Source organism: Ascaphus truei, chromosome 17 (assembly GCF_040206685.1).
Source record: "Ascaphus truei isolate aAscTru1 chromosome 17, aAscTru1.hap1, whole genome shotgun sequence".
In the NCBI taxonomy this organism is placed as follows: domain Eukaryota; kingdom Metazoa; phylum Chordata; class Amphibia; order Anura; family Ascaphidae; genus Ascaphus; species Ascaphus truei.
The window spans coordinates 29449496-29475029 of NC_134499.1; the positions used below are offsets into that span (position 1 = coordinate 29449496).

The 25534-nt window shown below is 39.1% G+C and overlaps 1 protein-coding gene across 5 annotated transcripts in view; it reads left to right on the forward strand.

Moving 5' to 3' along the window:
* The window catches only part of GATA2 (GATA binding protein 2), a 24414-nt gene extending 1649 nt beyond the window's left edge, over positions 1–22765 (forward strand). Inside the window, exons 1-7 of one of the 5 annotated variants that reach the window (XM_075574554.1) lie at positions 2131–2372; positions 5185–5283; positions 10527–10887; positions 12746–13300; positions 16462–16640; positions 19412–19537; positions 20130–22765. In XM_075574554.1, coding sequence (XP_075430669.1) covers positions 10659–10887; positions 12746–13300; positions 16462–16640; positions 19412–19537; positions 20130–20429 — 1389 coding nt within the window. In that variant the 5' untranslated portion in view covers positions 2131–2372; positions 5185–5283; positions 10527–10658 and the 3' untranslated portion in view covers positions 20430–22765. Of the gene's footprint in view, positions 1–2130; positions 2373–5184; positions 5284–9926; positions 10056–10526; positions 10888–12745; positions 13301–16461; positions 16641–19411; positions 19538–20129 lie in introns of those variants that run through there. The other 4 variants (XM_075574555.1, XM_075574553.1, XM_075574557.1 and 1 more) reach the window with 4 other exon arrangements.
* Positions 22766–25534: the final 2769 nt, after the last annotated feature.

The following is a 25534-nucleotide window of genomic DNA, read 5'->3' on the forward strand; positions in this document are numbered from 1 at the left end:
TTTGACTGAAATGCACGGGTTTTTTTTTTTGCGATGAAAAAGCCCCCACATTTTGCTATCATGCAGTGTATATATATATATATATATATATATATATATATATATATATATATATATATATATATATATATATATATATATATATATATATATATATATATATATATGTATATATGTATATATGTATATATGTATATATGTATATATGTATATGTGTATATATGTATATGTGTATATATATATATATATATATATATATATATATATATATATATATATATATATATATTTGTCAATTGTCATTTTTGTTAAAACAGTTTGTCAAAAGCAAGAGTTGTGCTTTTGGATTTTACTAGATATGTGAAGAACTGCAGCTAGAAGACTAAATGTACAGTATTAGGAACCTGTTTGGGGAGGAATGGCTCCTGTATAAACGCTACTCTCTGTTCTCTGTGGAATTGTTGCCCAATCTATGGGGGATATGACTTTTAGGAATGTATTTGTTGGCTATTCTGGGTATACAGGATTTGCAATGTTCCTCTGTCCTTTGGTCTATTCCAGATTGTAAGAATTAAGTGGGGTTTAGAAACAAGTGAAGGAAGAAGGCTGTAAATCATATTTTCTGCACCTGCTTTTTAGGGGAAAGCTCTGGGTCCCAGTCCCGTGATGCAGATTTACACAGCTTTGCATTTTAAACTCCTTTTTTTTGTGTAGGAAAGAAAACACACACACAAACGTCTACAAAGCTGCAGGAAACCCCCTTTCCCCCCCTTCTTATTCTAATTTTGCATCAGTAAATATGCAAACACGTGCTGCAGAAACTATATGCATTTAGGTTTTATTTGGAAGAAGAAAGGGGATTTGGGTGGAAATGCTAACGCTTTGCTGGACAATGGTTGAGTAAATGATCCCTGTTCATCTCAAATAAAGCGTGTACAATTCTCCAGAGCTCCAGATGCATAAAAAGGTTAGATTTACATTAGCCAGAAATATATAAAAATGTAATTCCGGTTCATGATATTGAATTATCTTCATTGATTATGTAAAAAATATCCATATTAATTACTAATGTAAACTTTAGGATAGGACGTTATGAGAATATGTTAAAAGTAAATATTGTAAAACTTGTCATGAAAACGGTGTGTTGTGGAGTGAAGTTGAAAAAGTGAAGATATGTTTCTCCTTATCTAATACACCAGTGTTAGCAGCTTCTATGTGTTCAGATGTGTGAATCCCTCTGACTCCTGCACAATGTTACATTAGGGTGATTGACAAATTGCAAACAAATTGTAGGTTATCCAAATGTATTTGCAAGTTGTCAGACGTCTGAGGAAGGAACAGAACCTCACAATAAAGACTGGAAGTGAAAAAAAATGTACTGCAGGACTTTTCCAACTATTAAAGGGAAGATTTAGTATTTGCTGATATATATATATATTTCCCAGCCGCTCGTGTTTTATGCCCTTCAAATGAAACCCTGTGGCTAAGAGGTAACTGTGTAATTTTATCCCCCTATTAACGTCCATTAAAATGCACTTGCAAGACACAATATATATTCCAGGGCTCAAGAGAAATAGGGGTATTGTGACTGGGAAATATGTGAAAATGTCTGTGTTTCAAAGTTTAGATGACTGAAATTGTGTGTGTGTGTGTGTGTGTGTGTGTGTGTGTGTGTGTGTGTGTGTGTGTGTGTGTATGTATGTGTATATATATATATATATATATACCGTATTATCATCTATCTATTGTATACTTGTGTGAGTATATATATACATACATACAATATATGTATGCATGCACATAAAAACACAAACATATCTATCTTTTGAATATATGTGTGTGTGTGTGTGTGTGTATTTGTGTGTATATGTATGTATATTACATGTATATGTATGTATTGCATACATTTATATTATAAGGGGGGGCTTCTTCAAGCAATGGACCTATAAGGGCTGATGGTGATGATATAATATATATCCTGCGCAGACAGCAGCTGTAGGTGGGAGTTGCAGGCTCCCCTGCTAAGTACTGTACCTGCATGCTGCTGCTGCTGCTGCTGCCTACTAGCAGGCTGGAACCCGGAAGAGTGTGTCCAGCTTTCTGACGCTAGCTCTGCCTCTCTCTCTCTCTCTGCCTCTCTCTCTCTGCCTCTCTCTGCCTCTCTCTCTCTCTCTCTCTCTCTCTCTCTGTCTCTCTCTGCCTATCTCTCTGCCTCTCTTTCTGTACCTGTAGAGTCCGGATTCCTTGCTGAGCTGCAGGGGCGTCTCCGGCTGCCCCCTCTGCTCTCTGCACCCCTAAGATCTGAGACCCCTAAATCCTCCCATGTTCTCTATCTTTCGTCTTCCTCATCTTCTCCTGGAGGCTCCAAGCCAGTAAGTATCCCATTGCACCCCCAAAACACCACCCTGCACCCTATGCATTTCAGCCTGGCCAGGAATAGAAATGTGTGTTGTAGTTATGCAGTTGCCACAATGCTGTCTTTTCCACTCTGACACTTCTAGGATTGCGTTATTATTTTGGCTTTCCTGAGCCCTGTGATTACTGCACTAAACCAATTAGGGGTACATTGGAAAGGCAAGAAGAATAGCATAGCAAACAGAGGAAGGACTTATGCTACCCATGGGGCTTTCTCAGGATGAGTGAACATTTAAACAAAATTCTGCATGTGCTGAAATGTAAACACCTCACACTGATTATTACACACCCGGAATGCAAGGGGTGCACGTCTCATGTACAATTACACAGCAGCATTTGTGCCAAGCTCAACTCATGTCCAAGGCTTCAAAGCAGCTAGGAAAACTGGTGACACATTATTTCTAATTACGATCCGGATGTAATGGGCAATATTATTTTAATATACACACACACAAAAAAAAACAATGGAATAAAAATAATAAGGTATAATGCACACCCAGAATTGTAAATGCACACTCAGAATTGTAAATTCACACTCAGATTTGTAAATGCACACTCAGATTTGTAAATGCACACTCAGATTTGTAAATGCACACTCAGATTTGTAAATGTGCATTGGAAATTGTAATACGAAATGGGTAGGAATGACTACAATTAAAAATGGACTGAACACATGATAGTTAACAGAAGCGTAAAAATAAACGACTTGTCTATATTAAAATCTCCTTATTTACAATCTAATAATTAATATATTGAACGTGAAAGATTCCATGGAATTTAGATAATTTCCCCTGGAGTCTGATACAGCTGCTGTTTGATTGGGGGCTTTGTGCATTTATTTTTTATTTTATATTGTTTGTATTCTTTATTTTTATTTGTTTTAAATGAACCTTGTATTACACCGCTACATTTTGTTACATCATTTATTGGTCTTGTGTTTTGGAAATGCTTCTTACAGTCAGATGGCAGATTTTGTATTGTATGTCTTTACTTTAAATATAAAATGCAAGATCATATAGCTCATACCGGCTATATGTGATACCTTCTATATGTGATATCTACTCTATGGGATACCTGCTATATGGGATACCTACTATACGTAATGCCTTACTATATGCGATGCCTACTATATGGGATAAATATTATATGTGATACCGACTATATGGGATAACTACGCTATGGGATACCTACGCTATATTGTGTTTGTTGCACAACCAGGTGCATTTCACAGATATCCTAATGTAAATAACAAAAGCCCCACTGTGATTGTTGATTAATTACTTTCCGCATGTCACCCAAAATAAAATCATTAGGACACCTTGAATTTAAAAGAAAAAACAAAAACAAAAAACAAAAACCCTCTGTGATATACAGAAGAGAGAGTCGATAAACCAAATATACATAACATCATACACGATCCTGCGTGGGAGCCCGTCTTTCCACCTTTGATCTGATACATCGAGTTTCTTTGCAGTAAGATGAAGAATAGATCAGCAACACAAATGAAACACATATGATACATACATGTATATTTGCAAACACGTGACATTAACTTTATTATTTTAGCATATCAAATGTGAAGCTCTGAGTTTAAAGAGTATTACTTCCTGGTAAAACATTTTATAAATAAATAAAGAGTAGCATATATTATGATGATATATTGTACCTAGATATAGTCTTTTTGTGTTAGATGATTAGAGGGTACTGTTAAGCTGGAAGTGCTGCTCAGGTTAGCCCATGTCTGCTGCCAAGTGCATGTTCTCCTATATTCAGGCTGCTTCTCTCCAGAGAGGACTTTCATAAATGTGACAGAATAGTTGTTTAACCAGCCGTGTGAAACAAGCTGGATCTGGGCTGCAGAGGATCAGCTAATCTGCTGCAGAAGGTCGTGTGCAAGATATTTTATGTCCTGTTGAGTGAATTAATTAAATAAAAGCCACAAGGTAGGGAAGGCCTACTCTCCCCCTTTTCAGCTCTTATCTCAGGCAGAAATCTGCCTAACCAGCTCATGCATTAAACTAATATCTGTAGCAAAGACAGATCATATGAGGAAAAAATAATGAAAGTTATATTCTCTGCTCTGTGACTTTAGCAATGGGTAAATGCCATGCGTTTGATAAATCCAGTCTCTGCTTGTCACCCAGCTGACCAGCTCTGAAATAGAATTAGGGGCATTTAACAGGCATACAACGTTCTTAGTTAAATCAGTCACCCAGTGGGTGTCATTACTATGCTGGGGGGGGGGGGGGGGGGGTGATTGTAAACGTATATACATAAAAAGAGAGACTTGTTTGTCAATGCTTCATTTCTTTATTCTGGCCGTTTTATAGTATTTGATGTGCTATATGCAAGGCATTATTTAACACAAGGATTACATTGAAATAATAATTGTTTACTGATCCTTAACATTTCTGTGTAACATTCACTCAAGAGCAGTTTTCATTATAACAAAGACAGCATCAGTATACATGTAATAATGTAATATTTTGTATCCGTACATAAACCACAATTTTTTTTTTACTATAAGCTTCACATCATATATATAGTTAGTACCAGGATTTCCCACATATTGGAAAAGGGAAAAAAAATAACTTATAGATTGCCAATATCAGATATGATACATCGATTTGATTTAAAAAAATAAAAATAAAAAATAAACAGATCACTTTCAGTTTTATACATAATAAACTATTACATTAAGGGTCTGTGATATATTTCCCTTCCTAAATCAAATTAATCTTCACACTTTTGTCTTTTTAAACAAACAAGGGACGAATTTCCAGCTCCTTGTGGTTGCTAATTGTATCACCTCCTCACTGGAGAGTACTGGGAGATTGCTGCTCAGAGGAGAGAGAAAATAACACTCCGGTGAGAAAATAAAGTGACGTTAAAACAGAGAAAATACAATGTAGACACGTTTGACTCAATCTCATAGTCCACTTGTTCTTGGTATATTTTTCATGCAAATTTCCACTGTCGTTATTTTGTCCGCTTTGTGACTTTACTTCTTCTGCCTTCGAGAGAAAGTGTGATCAACTGAGATGTCCATACAGATAAACTGTTCATTTATCTTGCTGTGTTATACAATGGGGGGAATAGACACCGTTAAATATATATTATTTTGATTGTATCATTAATTTTATGATGACCACAGAACTAGCATGTGTTATTAATGCTGCAAATAAACACAACATAGTAGCACGTGTAATTAGGAGTTTATATTTAAGAGTTGTTTTATATTTAATCGTTTTTTTCCCATATACTTACACAGTATTATCCGCTCTTATTTTTTTTTTTTTTAACTGTTGTGGTGGAGAATTCGTCTTCATTTATTACCAGCTTTGTGTGGATTTTAAAGCAAAGGATGTCACTATTCTGAAACTTGTCCTCATATTCTTTTTGTAATGTCCCCTTCTTGTTAGAAATAGAATCAGGGCTGTCCCTCTTTGGGATTATATGTTCTTTATCACTCTGGGCACAGGGGTGGGGGTGCTATGTGGAAAAAACCTTGTATGCAGACATGTCACATTCACTTCCAGTCTGAGGCAGAGAACATCAGGCAGAAAACTAAGGACAAGTTGTAAGGATCTTGGTGTCAGGGGGTGAAAGAGTTGACGCACCACCGATTCCCAGATCTCTCTTCTCCTCATCAGCATCTAACACCTCCAGCTTTGGGACCACCACACCATCCGCCCACTCCAAAGACCAGCCTCCTTCCACAGCCTCCACACTTGAACGATTTCCAGGGTAAAATTACTCACCCACATTCTCTCTCGGATTTTCCCCTCTCATCTGCAGGAGATTTTCCAGTTCTTCCCTTCCTATGTTACATGCATGTAGTGTCCATGAATACATGATTGGATCTCAGAGTCCTTCATGCTACAGACACACATTCACATGTCCACTGTCCCTCAGCTTTCAATATTGCACTGGGTTTGCCCTGATAATAAATCCGGTGTCATCCAAAGGTCCCCCACCTCCTGCAGGTCACACAGGCAGATCCCCATGGACATACTAGTAGGGTCTTTGCCCACAGATCCCACCCTGCCTTCCCCTCCCCTCCCCTCCCTTCCCGTGTGAGGCTGCTGAAACCAGGCAGTGACACAGTCAGGAAGAAAAGCCCCAGGTCTTGTCAAAGAGAAAGGAGAGAAAAGGAACCCTTTGGAGCTACTCAGAAGGACAAGTAAAACAGTGTCCCAGCAAGGACCTCTGGATCTCCCTCCCTCTCTATTCCCTTTCCTCTCCCAAACACACACACAACCTCTGTCTGCTGCAACTACAGTTCCTACTGCCTGTTTGACTCTTTGGGATTTTAACCTCTTCGGAGCCAGGCTGAGACACAGATGTCTCCTTTTTTGGGGGTTTTCACAGGGAGCACAACGTTAGTGTCTCAGTAAACCAAACGTAAACCAACTGATTGTTTAGGATTTAACCCGTTCCTAGCCAGATAGTGTCTGTGTCTATCAAATTGTTCTGTACTGTGCAACCGGGAGAACAGGTCTGTGAAAGAGTTTATGGATATGTTTTAGGGGGCGGGGGGTTCTTACTTAACCACTTCTGTGGCAGGGTTATTATTGTATTCCATTTGTGTTGAGATCCATCAGTTCAATTTAGTTTTAAAGGATTTAGGCAATGATTTTATGGGTGACATTACTGGAATCCATAGCAATGTGTGAAATTCCCTTCTGGTTGTATAGGGGTTTCTGTGGGGGTGATATATTAATTGGAGTATATTGAAGGGAGAGAACTTTGGTCTTTTGTGCCTGAACAGTGTGCCCCTAAAAATAATTTGTCATGGGCTAATAACATTACAAAAAAAGCGGGATGGATTTATTTAGATAAACCCAATGCTACCTCTTTGCTGTTTCCAAACAGCTTTTAGAAAGAGTCCAACCTCAGGGGGTCTTGCAACTAGCCCCCCCCCCCCCCCCCCCCATGTTCAGTATATTCCCAGGTCACATGATCCATCCACTCCCCGTTTTAGCCACAGGGTGATGAAGTTTTATTTAAAAAAAAAAAGAAGGGTTCATTTCCTTGTGAATTTGGCAGCAGAGGCTGACGTCAGGGTCCGGCGTCTGGATGGCTGGATTGGCAAACTGGAGGGAGACAGCATCAAAAGCCAGCCTCCTATTACCTAATTACTAACTTGCAACCCTTAAAATCCTCCTCCCCTCCCCCCAGAGGGACACAATGTATGCAAAACAAACAACAACACACAAACAAAGAGAACTGCCCTGTCCCAGTGTAATGTTTGTCCAAACCCCAAATCTGATCCTTCACACCCTTTGTTGATCAAGCTGTAGAAGATGATCATACATCTCTGATCTCATCTAAATGACCCCACATTTACCCTGCAAACTCCAGAGTCCCAACCAACTACTCACATTAAACTCATTCAGTACCAGAGGGTAGTGCCATGGCACTGACACTGAACGGGTTAATACTGGCATTTTTTTTAATTACCTATGTGATTGGAGTGGAGAAATCTCAAGTTATAAGGACACCTTTTTCTTTTGCACCATGTAATGAAAAATATTTATTATTTATTTTGCCTCTCGCGGGATGGTTGCATGACTTGAATATGTTGATATTTTTATGTCATGTTTTATTTTCTTTAAACAACTACAAAATGCATAAGCAGATTGGTTTTCATGTCACAGTCGTTTCCCATACACGGTTTTTGGCCTGTACAGGGAGAATTAAAGTGTATTTTTTTTTCCAAAAATTTTCTGATTCATAACAGGCAGTTTGCCGTTATCAAACCCAATGGGAACATATGTAATGTCTCTATATACAAAACGTTGTCTAGGATTTCTTTATTGTGTGGATCGGAAAATTATATATTTTTTATTATCGTTTACTTTATTGTTCCTTGCTCCATATTTGTTCTTGTAAAGAAACCCAAATAGACATAATAACTCCTTTCAAATCTGCCATGGCTATTGGTCACAGCTATATACAACAGATCAAAGATGTTTAAATACTGAAAATGAAGGAGGTTTTTTTTTTTTGTATAATAAGGCCACTTATCAGTTCTTTAAGGCACAAGGATAGAGACAGGGGGATTCTAAAACAAAGAGGCTTTTAAAAACGATTATTACATATACACTTGGGTTTTTTTATACAATTTTTTCCCATTTTATGTAATTGTTTTAGAAAGTTAGGATCTGATCTTTTACCCTGTAGATCTCTGTAAAAAGGCATTTTTTTCCTGTGATTTGATACATTGAGGATGATAAATGTTACAAATGCTGATAACTGCACTTTTATTTAATGATTGTGACAGTTGCTCAGATAATACAGGGAGAGAGAGAGAGAGAGAGAGAGAGAGAGAGAGAGAGAGAGAGAGAGAGAGAGAGAGAGAGAGAGAGAGAGAGAGAGAGAGAGAGAGAGAGAGAGAGAGAGAGAGAGAGAGAGAGAGAGAGAGAGAGAGAGAGAGAGAGAGAGAGAGAGAGAGAGAGAGAGAGAGAGAGAGAGAGAGAGAGAGAGAGAGAGAGAGAGAGAGAGGGGAGAGAGGGAGAGAGGGAGAGAGGGAGAGAGGGTGAGAGGGAGAGAGGGAGAGAGGGAGAGAGGGAGAGAGGGAGAGAGGGAGAGATTTGCAATTACATTGCACATTCCGTAATATCTATTACTGACTATTAATCGCGCTGGTAATTCTAATTGATGTTGGTTATTTTTTATTTTCTGTGATGTGCATTTTATTGAAAAGGGGAAAATAACGGAGATAATTCGCTACATTTCTAGCGCACGGTCCTTCGGGAGATAAATTAGCGTGGGATGTTAGAAATTGTATTTTTTTTGCTACTAAATGTTAGTTTTGGGGATGCAGTGGCGCATTTGCAAAATATATACCGACAGTTTCGTACCGAAAGTAGAAGAAACAGCATGTTATTTCATGCAAAGTATATCCAATAAACACACACACACACACACACACACACATATATAGCAATAGTCTTTTTATATACACACACACACACACACACACACACACACACACACACACACACACACACACACACACACACACACACACACAGTGAAAACGATATATATACATATATATGTATATATATATATATATATATATATATATATATATATATCGTTTTCAGTATGTATGTATACATAGTAAATATATTGAATTTATATATACAATATATTGATGTATATATATTACGATCTTATTCAATGTGTCCAGCAGCCCCATAAACATTTATTTTTTTTGCAGCACTGCATGTAAATCTTGTTGTCCCTTTTCATCCACAATCCACACGCAGCAGACAATATCCCTCCCAATAAACGGACCCCGCTAATGAAGGCGCCCCCTCACCCCCCCCCCCCCCCCGCGCCCCCCTTTCTCTGGTGGCCTCCTTAGATGTTTGGAGTGAATTAGGGGAATGTGGATTTCCAGGGGAGTGACCAATGGGAGAGCGGGGCTGGCTGAGGGGGCTTGTGATTGGCTGGCCGGGGGTTATTAGCTGTGCGCGTCTCCCCTAGTCCATGTCTAGTGGAGTGAGTCCAGCTGGCGCCAGGGCTGACATAGGGATATGCTGCGGGGATGTCACAAATAAGAAGTGAGCCTGCGATCTGAGTCACAACCTCCACCCAAACCTCTTCCCTCTCCCTGCGATCACCCTGTGAGTATCTCACCCTCTACCCAAGGACAATGTACCCTGCCTGTGGCACCAATAATGCTTCTTCTTTCACAGATTTACTGCAATCTTGTATTTACTGGGATCAGAAACTCATAGTTCTGTTTGGGGGGAATGGATACAAGTTAATCAACAAACATTTGAATGATGGGTAACAGAGTAACAAGGGTAACAGAGTAACAGAGAGTAACAGAGAGTGGCGGCTTTTAAAAGCACATTAGTTGAGTGATTGTGGTTGTGGTGGCTTTGTAAGGATTAAATAGCAGCATTGCTACAAACCTTATTGTTCTTAACCCAGAGGGGTGGGGGGGGGGGGGGGGGTTCAATGGTTTGTTTCTTTCTGTGACAAACATTTCATTTCCCTGGTGATATCATGGGAAATTAATAGGAGGGGATGGGGGCGGGGGGGAGGGTGAGTAATATAAATCAGAATATGACCCTAGTCACTTCTTACAGGTGCGGTGTGAACCAGACTCTTCAGAGGATTCATTTGAGAGGACTTCACTTTCACTTTTAAAAGCCAAAGCTTGAAGAACAAGGGAAGAGGACATTGGTGAAATTTGGGGGGAAGACATACTGAGTTGGAGGATGGAAGTTGCCACTGACCAGCCTCGCTGGATGGCCCACCATGCTGTCCTCAATGGTCAGCACCCGGACAGCCATCACCCAGGACTGGCACACAACTACATGGAACCAGCCCCGCTCTTACCCCCTGATGAAGTAGATGTGTTCTTCAACCACCTGGATTCACAGGGCAACCCTTACTATGCCAACTCTGCCCATGCCCGGGCGAGGGTGTCCTACAGCCAGGCGCACGGTAAGACTCGTCTCTGTGTGTGTCACCTTCTGGGCAGGATGGGACATTCCACTGAAAGTGACAAGTTGAAACACTTCCTTGAAAGTCTTCTGCAGTTTGTCAATTGCATTTTAACCCCTGCAGTGCCACTTAACCCCCCCCCCCCCCCCAGCCCATTGCATTGCGCAGGTCAGTCCCCCAAAAACCCAACTAAAAGACAGGACGAAAACTTTTAAGGGGTGAAAAAAAAAGGAACATCACTAAATAACTATGTGGGGGGGAACAATGTGTAGAGATGCAAACCAAGAATACTGACCCCACAAATAAGGAAGTACTACTAATGAAGCTTAGAAATAAATGCATTTACTAAAAGGGGAGGGGGGATCCAAACACTTCATAGGAAGAACAAAAAAAAAAGACAAAAAAGAAACTCACTTCCCGGATATGAAATCAAACCCTTTAGAAGTGAGAGAATGTTTCGGGGTTATTGCTGCTCTCCTCTTAGCTGCAGACCCTGTGCCTTGTAGGGGGGGATGTCTCTATTTCCTCTTACATTTTGGAATATTTAGTTGCCTCTTCTAAATTCTGCTTCCCCTCCCTTCATCTTCTCCCCCCCCCCCCCCCCCCCAGACAGCATCATGTTACTTGTTTTTTTGCTGGTTGATTTTCAGTTGTTTAGGGTTTCTTGTCAGATCTTTTTCTCCTTTTATTATTCTGCTGTTTCTGTTTGTATTTTCTCCCCCATCAGGGCTGATGTTTCCTGCATACTCTGTGATGAATTAAATGCGGGGGCATTTGATGCTTTTGTTGGGTTTTTTTCCCCAGAGCATTTCATGCTCCTCACACATCTGCGACCCTTTCTTCCCCTCTTATTTCGAGGCTTTTGGGGAGTACTTAAATATTGGGATCGCTCTGTCCCCTTTCCCCCCTGATTAGTGTGTGTTCTCACTTTGGGGCATTTTAGGCAGGGCCGTTTGTAGTCATGTTTACAGCCCTGCCTGTCCTGTTTCCCTGCTTTATTTGGGAGGATGTTTTTGATTGAGATGCCTGCCCCTCCTTGCATTTTTGGGGGGGAGATAGCTGGCAGATCTCTGCCCCCCTGCAGACCTGCACATATATTTATTGCCCTATATTTGCCGTGGCATAGCACTACATGTTTATGTCTCTCACTGTCTCCGGATAATAGTTATAATCACATAGGACTTTTTGTCTTCTCATTATATAAGGAGTAATGTCTAAGTTATTAGATTAAACTGTTTAATAGACAGAGCTGCCTCATGTATTCTCAATATGTTAGGGTTACAAATTGTTTCATCACATATATATATATGTATGTATATATATGTATATATATATATCTTCTGCCTTTCCCTTCCTATATAGAGTGTCCTCTCTCCACCTCTTTATATGTGTATTTTTATATATTTGCGTGTGTGTAAATATATATGTATGTATATATATATATAGATATATATATCATATATGTGTGTATATATATCATGTATGTGTGTGTATATATATATATATATATATATATACATATATATATATATATATATATATATATATATAATATCAAATGGAAATATTACTGTATGCTCATTTGCATGTATATCTACACACACATATATGTGTAGATACAGTTTGATCGATCTATCTATCTATCTATCTATCTATCTATCTATCTATCTATCTATCTATCTATCTATCTATCTATCTCTATACACATCTGTGTGTGTGTGTGTGTGTGTGTATGTATGTATATATATAGTGTGCTCTCTCTCTCTCTGTGTATCTAAATATATATATATTTAGATATATACACACAAAGGTTCTCCCCCCGAGCCCCAGCTCATGTCTCCCCCCTTCCTGTCCGCAGCCCGTCTCACCGGGACCCAGATGTGCCGGCCTCACCTCCTGCACAGCCCCGGGATCCCCTGGCTGGACAGCGGCAAGTCCGCCCTGACCGCCGCCCACCACCACAACCCTTGGACGGTCAGCCCCTTCGCCAAGACCCCGCTGCACCCGGCAGCCGGCGGCTCCCTGTACCCGGGCAGCGGCTCCTCGGGCGGCCCGTCCTCCTCCCACTCCGGCCCGCACCTGTTCGGCTTCCCACCGACCCCCCCCAAGGACGTATCCCCGGACCCGGGCAGCGCCGCCTCCTCCCCACCCTCCCGGGGGGAGGACAAGGAGAGCATCAAGTACCAGGTGTCCCTGTCCGAGAGCATGAAGATGGAGGGGGGCAGCCCGCTGAGGGGCAGCCTGGGACACATGGGGGGTCAGCCCTCCACCCACCACCCCATCCCAACCTACCCCTCCTATGTGCCAGCACCCCATGAGTACAGCAGTGGCCTCTTCCACCCTGGCAGCCTCCTGGGGGGCCCAGCCTCCAGCTTCACCCCCAAACAGAGGAGCAAGAGCCGGTCCTGTTCAGGTGAGAACCTATACCTATTTCTAGTACTGTTATATAAGTTCAATAACCCCCCATATACTGATACACAGGATCAATAATCACCATGTACCGATACACAGGATCAATAATCATCATATATTGATACACACGATCAATAATCGCCATATACTGATACACAGGATCAATAATCTCCACATACTGATGCACTGGATCAATAATCACCATATGCTGATTTATTGGATCAATAGTCCCTATATGTTGATACACAGGATCAATAATATCCGTAGACTGATACACAGGATCAATAATGACAACATACTGATACACAGGATCAATAATCACCATATGCTAAAACACAGGATCAATAATCACTGTCATAAATGTAATCACAATGTACTGATATATGTGTAGGAACTCTAGAAATGCATAATAATAATAATGATAATAATAATAATAATAATAATAATAATAATAATCATAGTTTATTGATATATGATTGTATACTTTGTAGGGTATCCTAAAAGGACAGGATACTTGTGTACAGATGTATTGGGCCAGTGTTTGTCATAGAGGAGGCAATAATATGGTTTTATGGGTCTCATTTGCCTTTATGGACCAGAGCACTATTGAAATGGGACACCCACATTAAACAAACCTATTGTACCTGGCTGGGCTCAGAATACTGCAGGAGATGGAGATACAGCAGAATGCCCACCTCTCAAATGTATATTTACCTGTTTAGGGTAGGGGGGAGGGGGGCAAAATGTATATTACAGAGCAGCATTATAAGGCTGTAGGTGGGCCATAAACACTGCAGGGAAAATAGGTTACATTACAAAACATGACATCACTCTAATATATGGTACCTGGGTGGGTTAGTATAGCTTGAGGATAAATGTAATAGATTAAATATGACATTGTACTAACATATTGTACCTGGTGGGCTTGAAGCCCAGAATACCGAAATTATATTATACGGATACATATATATGATCTGGTTTGGATAGCAGGTCTGCACAAGGGATATATTATGCATAAATCAAACATTCTACTCAAACAGAGGGAAGGTTACAAACTTAGAAGTACATTATTCAAATGCACCCCATGTGGCAGATATCTGTTCAAGAAAACATCTGTTTGATACTATTATGATTTATTCCACCAGTATGTGTTACTATGAAGTGTATGATTTATTTATCCTCATTTCAAACGAATATTTCGTGTTTATCGTTCTATTTGTAGGGCAGATAACTTTTTTTTAATACACATTGTAGTGATGTTTAAAATAAAAGATGAATTAGTTATATAGAAGCACAGCAGAATATAGCAAAATATTACAGAACCAACACAAAAAAAGAAATGTAAACATATAAAGAACAAAATGTGTTTAAAAGCCATGAAAAGAGAATTCGTTATATTTAAATAATATGACCAATACGGGCATAGAAACTCTCCATAACTGGTATTAAAAATAGGTCAATATTTGAGTCTGAAAATGTGTTAATGCAAAATAAATTGACCATTTCTTAAATACATTCAACGTCCCTCTAAAACAGAAAACCCCATTTCATTTTTAATGAGTATGGCCTTATTAGATATACCAACTGCGTGATAAGAATGTTTTTGTTTTTTAAATAGAATTGAATAAATAACTGAACAAATTAAAATGCAATACAAGGTGTATTTAGTTTTACAACACGTGTGAGAGATAAGACATAAAATAGACTTAGCCATTTAAAAAAATAATATATATATATATATATATATATATATATATATATATATAATATTAGATACTCTTAGAACAACTTGTCAAATCAAATAAAACTGAAATAAATATAGTATATATAGAATATATGTATGTGTGTGCATATGTGTATATATATATATATATATACATATACATAGATATAGATATGTATATATATATATATGTATATATACTATTTTTATATTTTTATTTCAGTCTTATCGTGTACATAAACATTTGATCTCTCAACGCTTATAGGCATAAAGAGGGGCGAATAATTGACTGCACTGTACAGTAATTGTACAGTTAAAGTAAAACACAGACACAGCCTTCTTCAGGCTGTCTCGGATTGATGGGGAAAGGGCTCAGAGGAGGATCCTTTGGGGTTAGAAAATTGCTCAAAACAAGAAAAAGTTCGTGACTGATCTAATTGTTATTGTAGAAAACTAAAACCTCAGGACATCACGACTTCTCGTGTTTCCTGCTCCTGCTTAAAACAGGGAATCAACTGGAGCAGAATGCTACGTTCAGTTCAGTTCTCTGGTTACATTGCACTGCAGGCACTGCAGAAATTGTGTTGGCTTCAGATAATCATCATTTGAGGGACCAAAAAGCGCAAACTGTATGAACCTTAAAAATCCTCCAGTGCCTTATTGCCATTACAGGTCAGATACAACTACAAACAGTTCTCACAATTGTAACCACTTGACAATCTTTGGCTAGAGAAATAGAGCTGAAAGCTCACCTTGTAAATTGACTGATAAAAGCAGAACTCATAAAGTGGTAAAAGTTTAATTACAGGACACTTTCACTTCTGCACAATTTGCATGAACTCCTTAATAAAGAAAACGTAACACGTACCCACCATTTAATGCCAAGTAAACTGTTTCAATCCTTTGCTAGGTCACTAAAATTATTTTAACATCTAACCAGAATATATATCTTACACCTTACTGACTAATTACAGCCGAAGTAAACTATTGTAAAGTATTTGTAGCTGGTTTTATTATAACATAAGCGGAGCTATTGATCTTTCTACATTTATTAAATGTGGAAAGATTGACAATTATTGTTGCAAATTAAAATAAAATACAAGATGAATAGGAAATGTAGAAGTGTGGTGAGAACACATTCCATCAACGTCCTTATTTAATAGAATTACTATTTCTTGTTTAATAAAACTAATAACTGTGTATCCAATTGTATGTATGGTATGAGTAAATGTAACAAAATGTATCGAATTATTATAACAACGTGTGATTCGCATGGAACATCCCAATCAGTGCCAAATTATTGAGTTTCAATACATTTGGGTGCTAAATTGGATATTTTCTTAATGTATTTCTTGCCGTTTTTGATAATAATGCCATGTATGATATTCTTTGTTATGCCTGATGGACAATGCAACAATATTGTGAATTTGTTTTTAAAGAAAGAAATCCGGTTTCTTCGTGTTTCCATTTAGAAGGGAGAGAATGTGTCAACTGTGGAGCTACAGCAACTCCATTATGGAGAAGAGATGGAACTGGACATTATCTGTGTAACGCCTGCGGGCTCTACCACAAAATGAATGGTCAAAACCGACCACTCATTAAACCTAAACGAAGACTGGTAGGTGTCTGATGCCAAGGTGCAGGGTGGAGGTGGGACCCGTAATATAAAGTGTGATGACTGTGATCAGAGGGCATGGGGATGTACACTGTGGGGTTTACAGCCACCTGTGCCCCGAAGAGCTTGCTATCTATGTTGTGTTTGAGATACATAGACTTGTCCACATTCCCCCAATCAACTCCCAACTTGCTTTTGGACTTAATGGCTCTGGTCATTAATATTAATTCAGCCAGTTTTGATAATGTTGAGATAATGTGAAGTTGTGGGTTTATTAACACCCACAACTAAAGGGTACACCAGGGGACTACTGCCCCTTTTTCCTTTGATTGACGCCCCCCTGTTGCTTGCTTCAGCAATACATTGAATCCTACAAACATATGATATATGTTCATTCTGTACCCAGGACATACCTGAGAACGAGACAAGAGGTAACTTGTGTTTCCTTCTAAAACATGATAGAAATAACCAAGGTTTCTTCCTCTGATAAGGGAGCACCTTAGACACAGCTAATCATTATGTGACTTCCATCTGATTATTTGTTGCTGGGGTTTTCTTTTTAACCCCTTAATTGTCCAACACCTGATGCAGAATGTTCTGTTGCCACACCCAGACTGGTGCCACAGAGGGGTCAGAAAAAAACCTCCGGGGTAAATTCCTTCCCAAACCACCAACTACTTTGTTTACAGCCCTGTGGACACAAAGTGCAAGCCCTCTATCCCCCCCCCCACCCCCCACACCTTAAAACCAATCCTACAATTACAAGCAGGAATGGACAATGCACCAGGAAGGGGTATTTTATAGATATTAGATGTGTGTATCTAGTAATATAGATGATAGATAGATATATGGATAGATATAATGGAAGCAGGCACGGCAGGACTTTAGAAAAAAAAATGAATAAAGTTTAGTACAAAATTATCAACGTTTCGGCTCTCAACTTGCAGCCAAAGTTCCCTCTGAGAGCGGAAACATTGATAGTTTTGTAATAAACTTTGTTCATTTTTTTTTCTAAAGTCCTAGAGTGTCAGCTTCCATCTGTTCTGTATTCCAGTCTCCAGTGGTTTGTACCCAAGCAAGACACTGTTTACCATAGAGTGACACTTTTGTGCATATACACACACACACACACACACACACACACACACACACACACACACACACACACACACACACACACACACACACACACACACACACACACACACACACACACACACACACACACACGAGCCTATAAAATATTTGCAGCTTGTTCTCTATAGAATCAATCCCTTGATCCATTTTATGGGATTAACACATTATAAATGCTAGATTAAAAAAAATAATAATAACATCCAGTAGAACAGTCCTGTTGCTCTAATAAAATCTAATACATCTTGTAAAAATAGAATTTTCTACATAGCTGCTAGGAGTACAAGTCAGAACAATACCCAATGTACTGACTTCTTCACCTCGTTACATTCCCACCCCACAGGAGACATATATCCTGAGTTTAGGACTAGTAGGGTTACCTTTTATCAGCCTCATAAATCAAGTGAACACCCCTGCACTAATGTGCCTTTATAAAGGGCATGGTCATTTCGCTTGTATAGTCTAGGAGCTATGCAGAGGTTTTTTTTTCCCTCTCTCCCATTTAGACAATCCCTAACTGTTTTTATAAGCTTTTCATTTTTCCATGGAGTCACCTACACTTTGTATTTTTTTTTTAATGTGAGTGAGGCCTTTTTTCTTTGTTGTAAATGGCCTTTCTGGGTTCATGGTGGCAGTTTCCTATCCGGATATCTGCATTGTGCTGATAAGGAAACTTTGTATTCTCTGTTTCCGGAGTTTAAAAAACTTTAGAGAGTTTTCTCTAGGCAGGGCAGCAGAACAGGCTGTTTTGAAATGTCCAATACCCTGCAAATAATGCCTAGGAGGCTAAGAATAATAAATATATTTTTTTACAGGGTTGAGTTTTCTTAGGAAGGCTGAAAATGAAAAAAAAAAATTAAACTAGATTAACCTCTTCAGTGCCGGGTAACCAGTAACAAATAGAACTGCTTGTCTATTTGCTATTAAAGGGGTTAATTTATTTAGACGGGAATTATCTGAGTCATTTATTTCATGTGAAGTGCTCTCATATTGTCTGTTCTGTGACTCACGTGTGACTTTTAAGCCTAGAAAACCTTAAAACCGCTGTGAAGTCTTATTGTCAACAAGCTTTAAAAATATATATAATGTTATATGGGAAATAATGACATTTAAATACAAAGTCTGTTACTTTCTGTTGGCTGAACACGGCAGTTAATCAGTTGTACACAGAGGAAATAACTACATGGGAGCTGGGTATATGAGCCTGCATTGGGGAGTTGTATTTTAAAGTGATGTATGATTGTATATGGAAGGTTATAAAAGACCATTAACTGACTAGACCCAATATGATTACACTGAAAAGAACAGATTCATTTTAACATTATTTCACCATTTATTAGGTTACATGTTTGAATTTGGGGGTCTTGATAAATTAACCTCTTCACTTCTGTTATGTAAATTACTCACAGTTTTTCAAACAATAATTTAAAGGGTAATTAATTGAAACGGCATCAAATTAACTCTTACACGCTGGATAGGTTAAAAAAAACAAAACAAAAAAAAAGATACTCTGGCACTAGGGGCGTTCTTTGTATATGTTTCATAAAATGAGCCAACACTCCCTTTTAATCAAGCCTGAAAGATTGTTTTGTTTCCATGTGAAGGACACACACTGACATGTATTGATCTGTCTTTTATAGTCAGCTGCTAGGAGAGCTGGAACATGTTGTGCAAACTGTCAAACCACAACTACAACCTTATGGAGACGCAATGCAAACGGGGACCCAGTGTGCAATGCCTGTGGACTTTACTACAAGCTCCACAATGTAAGTCAGCCTGGGAGAGGTTAGATGCTGTGCCTGCGCTTGGCTTGCAAGAAGCTCAATTGGTTTCAGTTCTGATGGGTGTCTCCACAGGGACCCAAAGACCATTCATGTCTTGGCATAGTGATGCTGCCTCTGCTGACATTACAATGCAGCAGCTTGGCTTCAAAAGCCTGGTTAAAACCAGGGGGGAATTAATTGGCTATGAAATCAGCACCTCTCTTCTCTCCCTTCCTTCCCCTCTTTGGTTGAATGCAAAGAGCAGACATCCAGATGGGGTTTGTTTCAAGTTTTAGACTCTACATTGTTTACAAAATATATATATATATATTAGCAGGATGCAAACATTTTGTTCCCTGCTAATTATTATAAAAAAAAGGCCAAAGTATTTATTTTCTTTGACTTAATGATACAAAAATAATCTGCATTTAGATATACTTGTGAATTATTTTATATTAAAGTCATTATTTGCTTCATATGTATTGGGTGCAAACAGATATACAGGATGCCGAAAACACATTCTGGGAGGCTGTACAAATACATTAGACATGGTTAAAAATTTGCATGAGCCTGATGTTCTTGTATTTTGTTACAGGTGAACAGGCCCCTCACCATGAAAAAGGAAGGAATTCAGACCAGAAATAGGAAAATGTCCAACAAGTCCAAGAAAAACAAGAAGGGCTCTGAGTGCTTTGAGGAACTTTCCAAGTGCATGCAGGAGAAGTCCTCCCCTTTCAGCGCTGCTGCTCTTGCCAGTCACATGGGTCCTATGGGGCATTTGACACCCTTCACCCATTCAGGTCACATCTTGCAGACACCTACACCCATCCACCCTTCCTCCAGCCTCTCCTTTGGACATCCACACCCATCCAGCATGGTGACAGCCATGGGATGAAGATAACAGCTAAACAGACTTCACAAGAGTGTAGGGGGCATTGCCTAAGGTGGCACCCAGCACCCAGAATCTGCCAAGAAGACAGTGTAAAACTGATTTGCAGCTCGGTGGTTGCATGTAATGGACCTTAACAGTGGACTTCAGCAGAGCTGCTTGGTGGGGTCAGATAAGCACTTTGCCCCCATGGACTGGAAATGGAAAGCAACCGTTTGACACTTTCTGACTCATCTATTGTGGCGAAAGTACCAAGAAAAGTTGGATACAGTGGGGTTTCTTTTCGCTTTGTTTTGATTACTGTGAATATTGTAAATCTATTACCAACCCATCACCCCGTCAGAAAGGACCCAGTGGTAGCTTATGCTGGATTTGTATTGCAGACATTGTTTCAAAAGAACAACTTTATATATATATATATATAAAAAAAATAATCTAAGACTTAATTTTTAAAGGAAAACAAACAAAAAAAAATATTTATTGTGTCCTGAATTTTTTATTTTTTTTCAATCCGCCTCCATTTTTGTTCTGGGCTCATCTGTTCTGTGCTATTGGTACCAATATTGGTGTACAAGGCCACCCCAATAGCTCTGACCTAGTATTAACCCCTACACTGCTGGAGGGCTCCACAGTGAAGAAGTTGGGGGGAGAAAAAAAATCAACCATGAAAGCAAACAAACATTGAAAATTATTTAATGTGGTTCTTGCTAAGTGATTGCACCTGGGCCAAGGTTTTTTTGTTTTTTTTTTAATGTTCGTTGGCCGTGTTCCCTAACATTCCTGGGTATACGCATGCCAGATCCTCTTCAAATGAAATGTGCCGGCTCACAAAAGAGGAAAAAGCAAGAAAAATAATAACAGCACAAACAAACAAATGGCGGTTCCAGTTGGAGGAACGAACCTCTCTTTGCTCTTCCAGATGCGTTAGCAGCTGGCCGCCAAGTCACCCAGCCCCAATTATGTAAAAAAAAAGGGTCACAGTTCTTTGGGTTACCAAAGGAGAAAGCCAGACTGGACATAGTAAGGGGAGATAATCAGTATTAACAGGTACACCCATTGGTAGACCCAAGGCCTCCACGTTGGCACAGTTGAGATGAGCCCCAAACTCGAACTTCTTTCATTTCCCATTGATAAAAAACCACAAGTTACCTAATGAAGACAGAAGGGCAATGTTCTTTCCAATGTGACGTTAATACATTGATTGTTTGGTCCCCAAAGCATCTTTTGTGAACAATTTCCAGTATAACATAATGATGTATATATTACTGATACTTTTCATGAAGAGGAAGCGAAATGTCCTATGTCACTGGCAGTAGGACGCGAAAAGGGGTACACGGCGTCCTTCACTTGTGAAAATAACACAGACGTGTGTATCTTATGTATTGTTAGAACAAAAGACCCACTTCTAATGTACATTTATTTCCCTAAATCTATCATACAATTATTTGATAATAAATGATCATTAAAAAAAAATATATATATATATACAGTATATCTAACAAGGGCCAAGCAGCATTAACCCTTGTACTGCTGCTGGGATGGGCTGGGAGGGCTGGATTGTAGACTTCTCCAGGAGCAAATGGGTTAATACTAATCTGGGGAGGCATGCCATTGCATTTTGTAGGTAAATCTGGGGGAAGGCGGATTTGTATCATCTGCCCAGGTGAGAAGAAAAAAAGTGGTCCTGTTTTATTTTTTAACCCTTTTCGCAGCCAGAGGGGCCTGCATCATTGGTGGGGTTAAAGCAAGGGGCGGGCAACTCCCTTCCTCAATGGTCACTAACAGGTCAGGTTTCAGGACATTCCTGCTTCAGCACTGGTGGCTCAAATCAGACCCTGCTTCAGCACAGGTGGCTCAATCAATCCCAGTTTCAGCACAGGTGGCTCAGTCTTTGACTGAGCTAGTGATTGAGCCAACTGTGCTGAAGCAGGGATATCCTGAAAACCTGACCTGTTGGTGGCCCTTGAGGACTGGAGTTGGCCACCCCTGGGTTAAAGTGTAATGGTACCCGTTGTAAATTATTTTGTACCTGCTTTTTTATAGGGAGATGGGTGTGGGAAAGGGGAATGTTACTGGTACACAAGAAATCAGAAAGTGCAATATGTTGCCCGTCTCTGCTGTGTGTATCTCAGTGGTCCAGACATAAATTATTTTGTACCTGTATCAGCATAAAATTCTACAGTATTTTTTGGGGGGGCTTGTTTATTTTGATTAGTGACCTAAGTTATTGTTGATTATGTACACCATGTTTATATATTGTCTGTAAAAAGTGTATGCTATTCTCATATTCCTTGAAGGTGAATACTGCTAAGAATAAAATACTTTTTTTTGTGGAAAAATGACCCCATTTCTGGATGCTTGTTTCTTTGCCAAAAAAAGAGGGCCTCTGAATGGGGAAGTGTTTGTCAATCAAGTGGTTTTTTTTCCCCTTATCCCACCCACCCTGTCCTTATCAGAGAACCAATAAAGATAAGGGAGATGGGACTTTGCCTGTGCAAACTCTTGTTGAAAGTACAGTGACATCACATACAAGGGAGCAGCCAGAGGAAATCAAACCTCTCCCAATTCTCAGCTCACCATGTTTACAAACCTACTTTGAAAACATTATTGTAACATACGGCATGTACAGCCAGTCCTCGTTTTACAACGCTGCGCATTACAACGAATGGCTTATCCAACGCTATGCAATGCATACCTATGTTCATTTTTACAACGCCAAAACGGCTTATCCAACGCACTTACGACGCTTTGCAACCTTTTTTATGTGTATGTGTATATATATATACACACATACACATAAACAACGTAGCAAAGCGTCTTTAGAGCATATATATAATATTATATTATACTATATAATATATTATTTATTATGTTATATTATATATATAATACAGTATATACACTATATAATTTATGTGTGTGCTGCATATCTTATTGCCTGCGTAAAATATTTGGTGTATTTTAGTGTTAAAAATGCCTTCAGGAATGGAACCTTTCATTTAAACAGTGTTCCTATGGGAAAACGTGTTTCGCTTTACAACGTTTCGCTTTACAATGTTTCGCTTTACAACGCCATTTTGAGTAACGCATTGTGTCGGATAACCGAGGACTGCCTCTATAGGTGTCATATTGTGGTAAAAGAAGGCATCTATCTCCTACATGTAACCCTTTAAACAGATTAGTGCCATTAGTACACTTTGGTCCTAGGAAGATTGACCCTATAAGAACCAATTGTGTTTTACTTTTCTGCATTCCCATGGAGGCCTCTAATTTATTTCTTTACCCTACAATGTCACCCCAAAAAATGTAGAGCCTGACATATATACTGGAATTATGCAGCTCTTATTATAGAGATTAAGCCATTATGCAAGAAAACAATTATTTCTAGCCAAGCAATTGCAGCTGTGCTCATATAAGTCTTATATAATAATAATAATTACTAGTAAATACCTCTGGAGAACAACATCACAGAAAAGAAAGGTAAGATTCACTGTACAGAACATAAGGTTTATTGAAATTTGACAATAATAAAACATTTTTTTTCCACAGTAAGAGACTCAAAGAAGCTGCAGTTGTGTTAATTATGGGTCTCCTAATTAATCACAGTGCAATTATATTGTCTAACATTCCTCTACTTTCTTAGGCCGTTTGGAGGTTTTACAAGGGAGAAAAGAGCACATTTATCCAAATGTGCCCTGTAATTGGGACAAATTAGGGAGTTGTTTTAATTGTAGCGTATTTTCTTCTTTTTGATGTTTGCTCAGCTCTCTAGTTCTAAGTGTGAGAACAGTCTATAACAAACAAACCTTGTCCTCCGCTGTAAGAATATATCTCTTAAAATGCATGATTCCTTGTTGCACCTATAAAAAAAAAAGCTCAGGATAAGGGAGGGAATTCCACAAGGAACGGCAGGTTACAATGTAATGTTTCTGTTTTTCAGGACATATGTTCCAAAATTAATTAAATGTGAGTATGTATAATTGTATTTATATAGCATCAATATGTGTGTGTGTGTGTGTTTACGATACAGGGAAATAAAAACAGGAAGAGCGGGAAGTAAATTGGAATACGAGGCAGAGGGATTTCCCAGCCTGAAGAGCTACAATTTAGGAGGTATATTGAGAGACTTATAGACACTGTAGGAGTAAAAGTGTATTTATTAAAAATGCAAATCTGGGAGGTGATGTGCATCTGGAGTCAGCAGTGTAGGTGTAAATAATATCATCAGATGCTTCTTTGAAGAGGTGAGATCTTAGCTGGGCTTTAAAAATGTAAAACAAATATATATTCACAGCGCTTCTCCATGTAAGGAGCATGCTGCTGGGGAAAGAATTGGCCATGCATATGTGAAAAAAAATAGAAAGAAATGGAGCTTGACGAATATTGAGTGGAAGAGGGTTCCACTAGGGAGGGAGAGATGAGTGAAAGGGGCTTACGATGTGAAAGATGCAAAGATGAAAAATCCTTGGATCGAGCGCAAGAGACGAGTAGGACGAGAGATCAGAGTTGAGATATATGGGGGGCAGAGGAGTTTAGAGCCTTAAAAGAAAGGGGAAGAATATTGCAGTTTATATGGGGAATAATAGGACGCCAGCAGAGAGAGTTCAGGAGATCAGAAGCAGACACGGATTCCTGCAGCAGTATTTTGAATGGATGGTAAGTGAGAGAGATGTGAGGCAGGGAGGCCAGATAAAATAATGTTACAGTAATCTAATACTTTTCCGATTTTTTAAAGCTGCAGACATAGCTATATCCTACGTGTGTGTGTTTTAATAACTCAGTTTTGTAATATGAGAAAATACTGGTAGCATTTAAAATAAAAACAACTCAGAATTACATGTTTAATGTATTATAATATAACAAGCATTTTTTGTTTCTATAGCAACCATTTACAAAGTCACATCCCCTAACTATTCTGAAACAGGCTCTGGCACACCTGTTTTTGAGCCCGGCCCTCTCTCCAACAGTGCACCAATTGTATCTAGTGACGGGATGATTACATGATCTTCCCCACAGAACTTTGCATCTTTGGTCCTCTTCTGCTGCACTGACGGCCATTTAGTAAACTCCTGAGCCGAATCTTCGCCGATCGATCACAGGGGAACGGATCG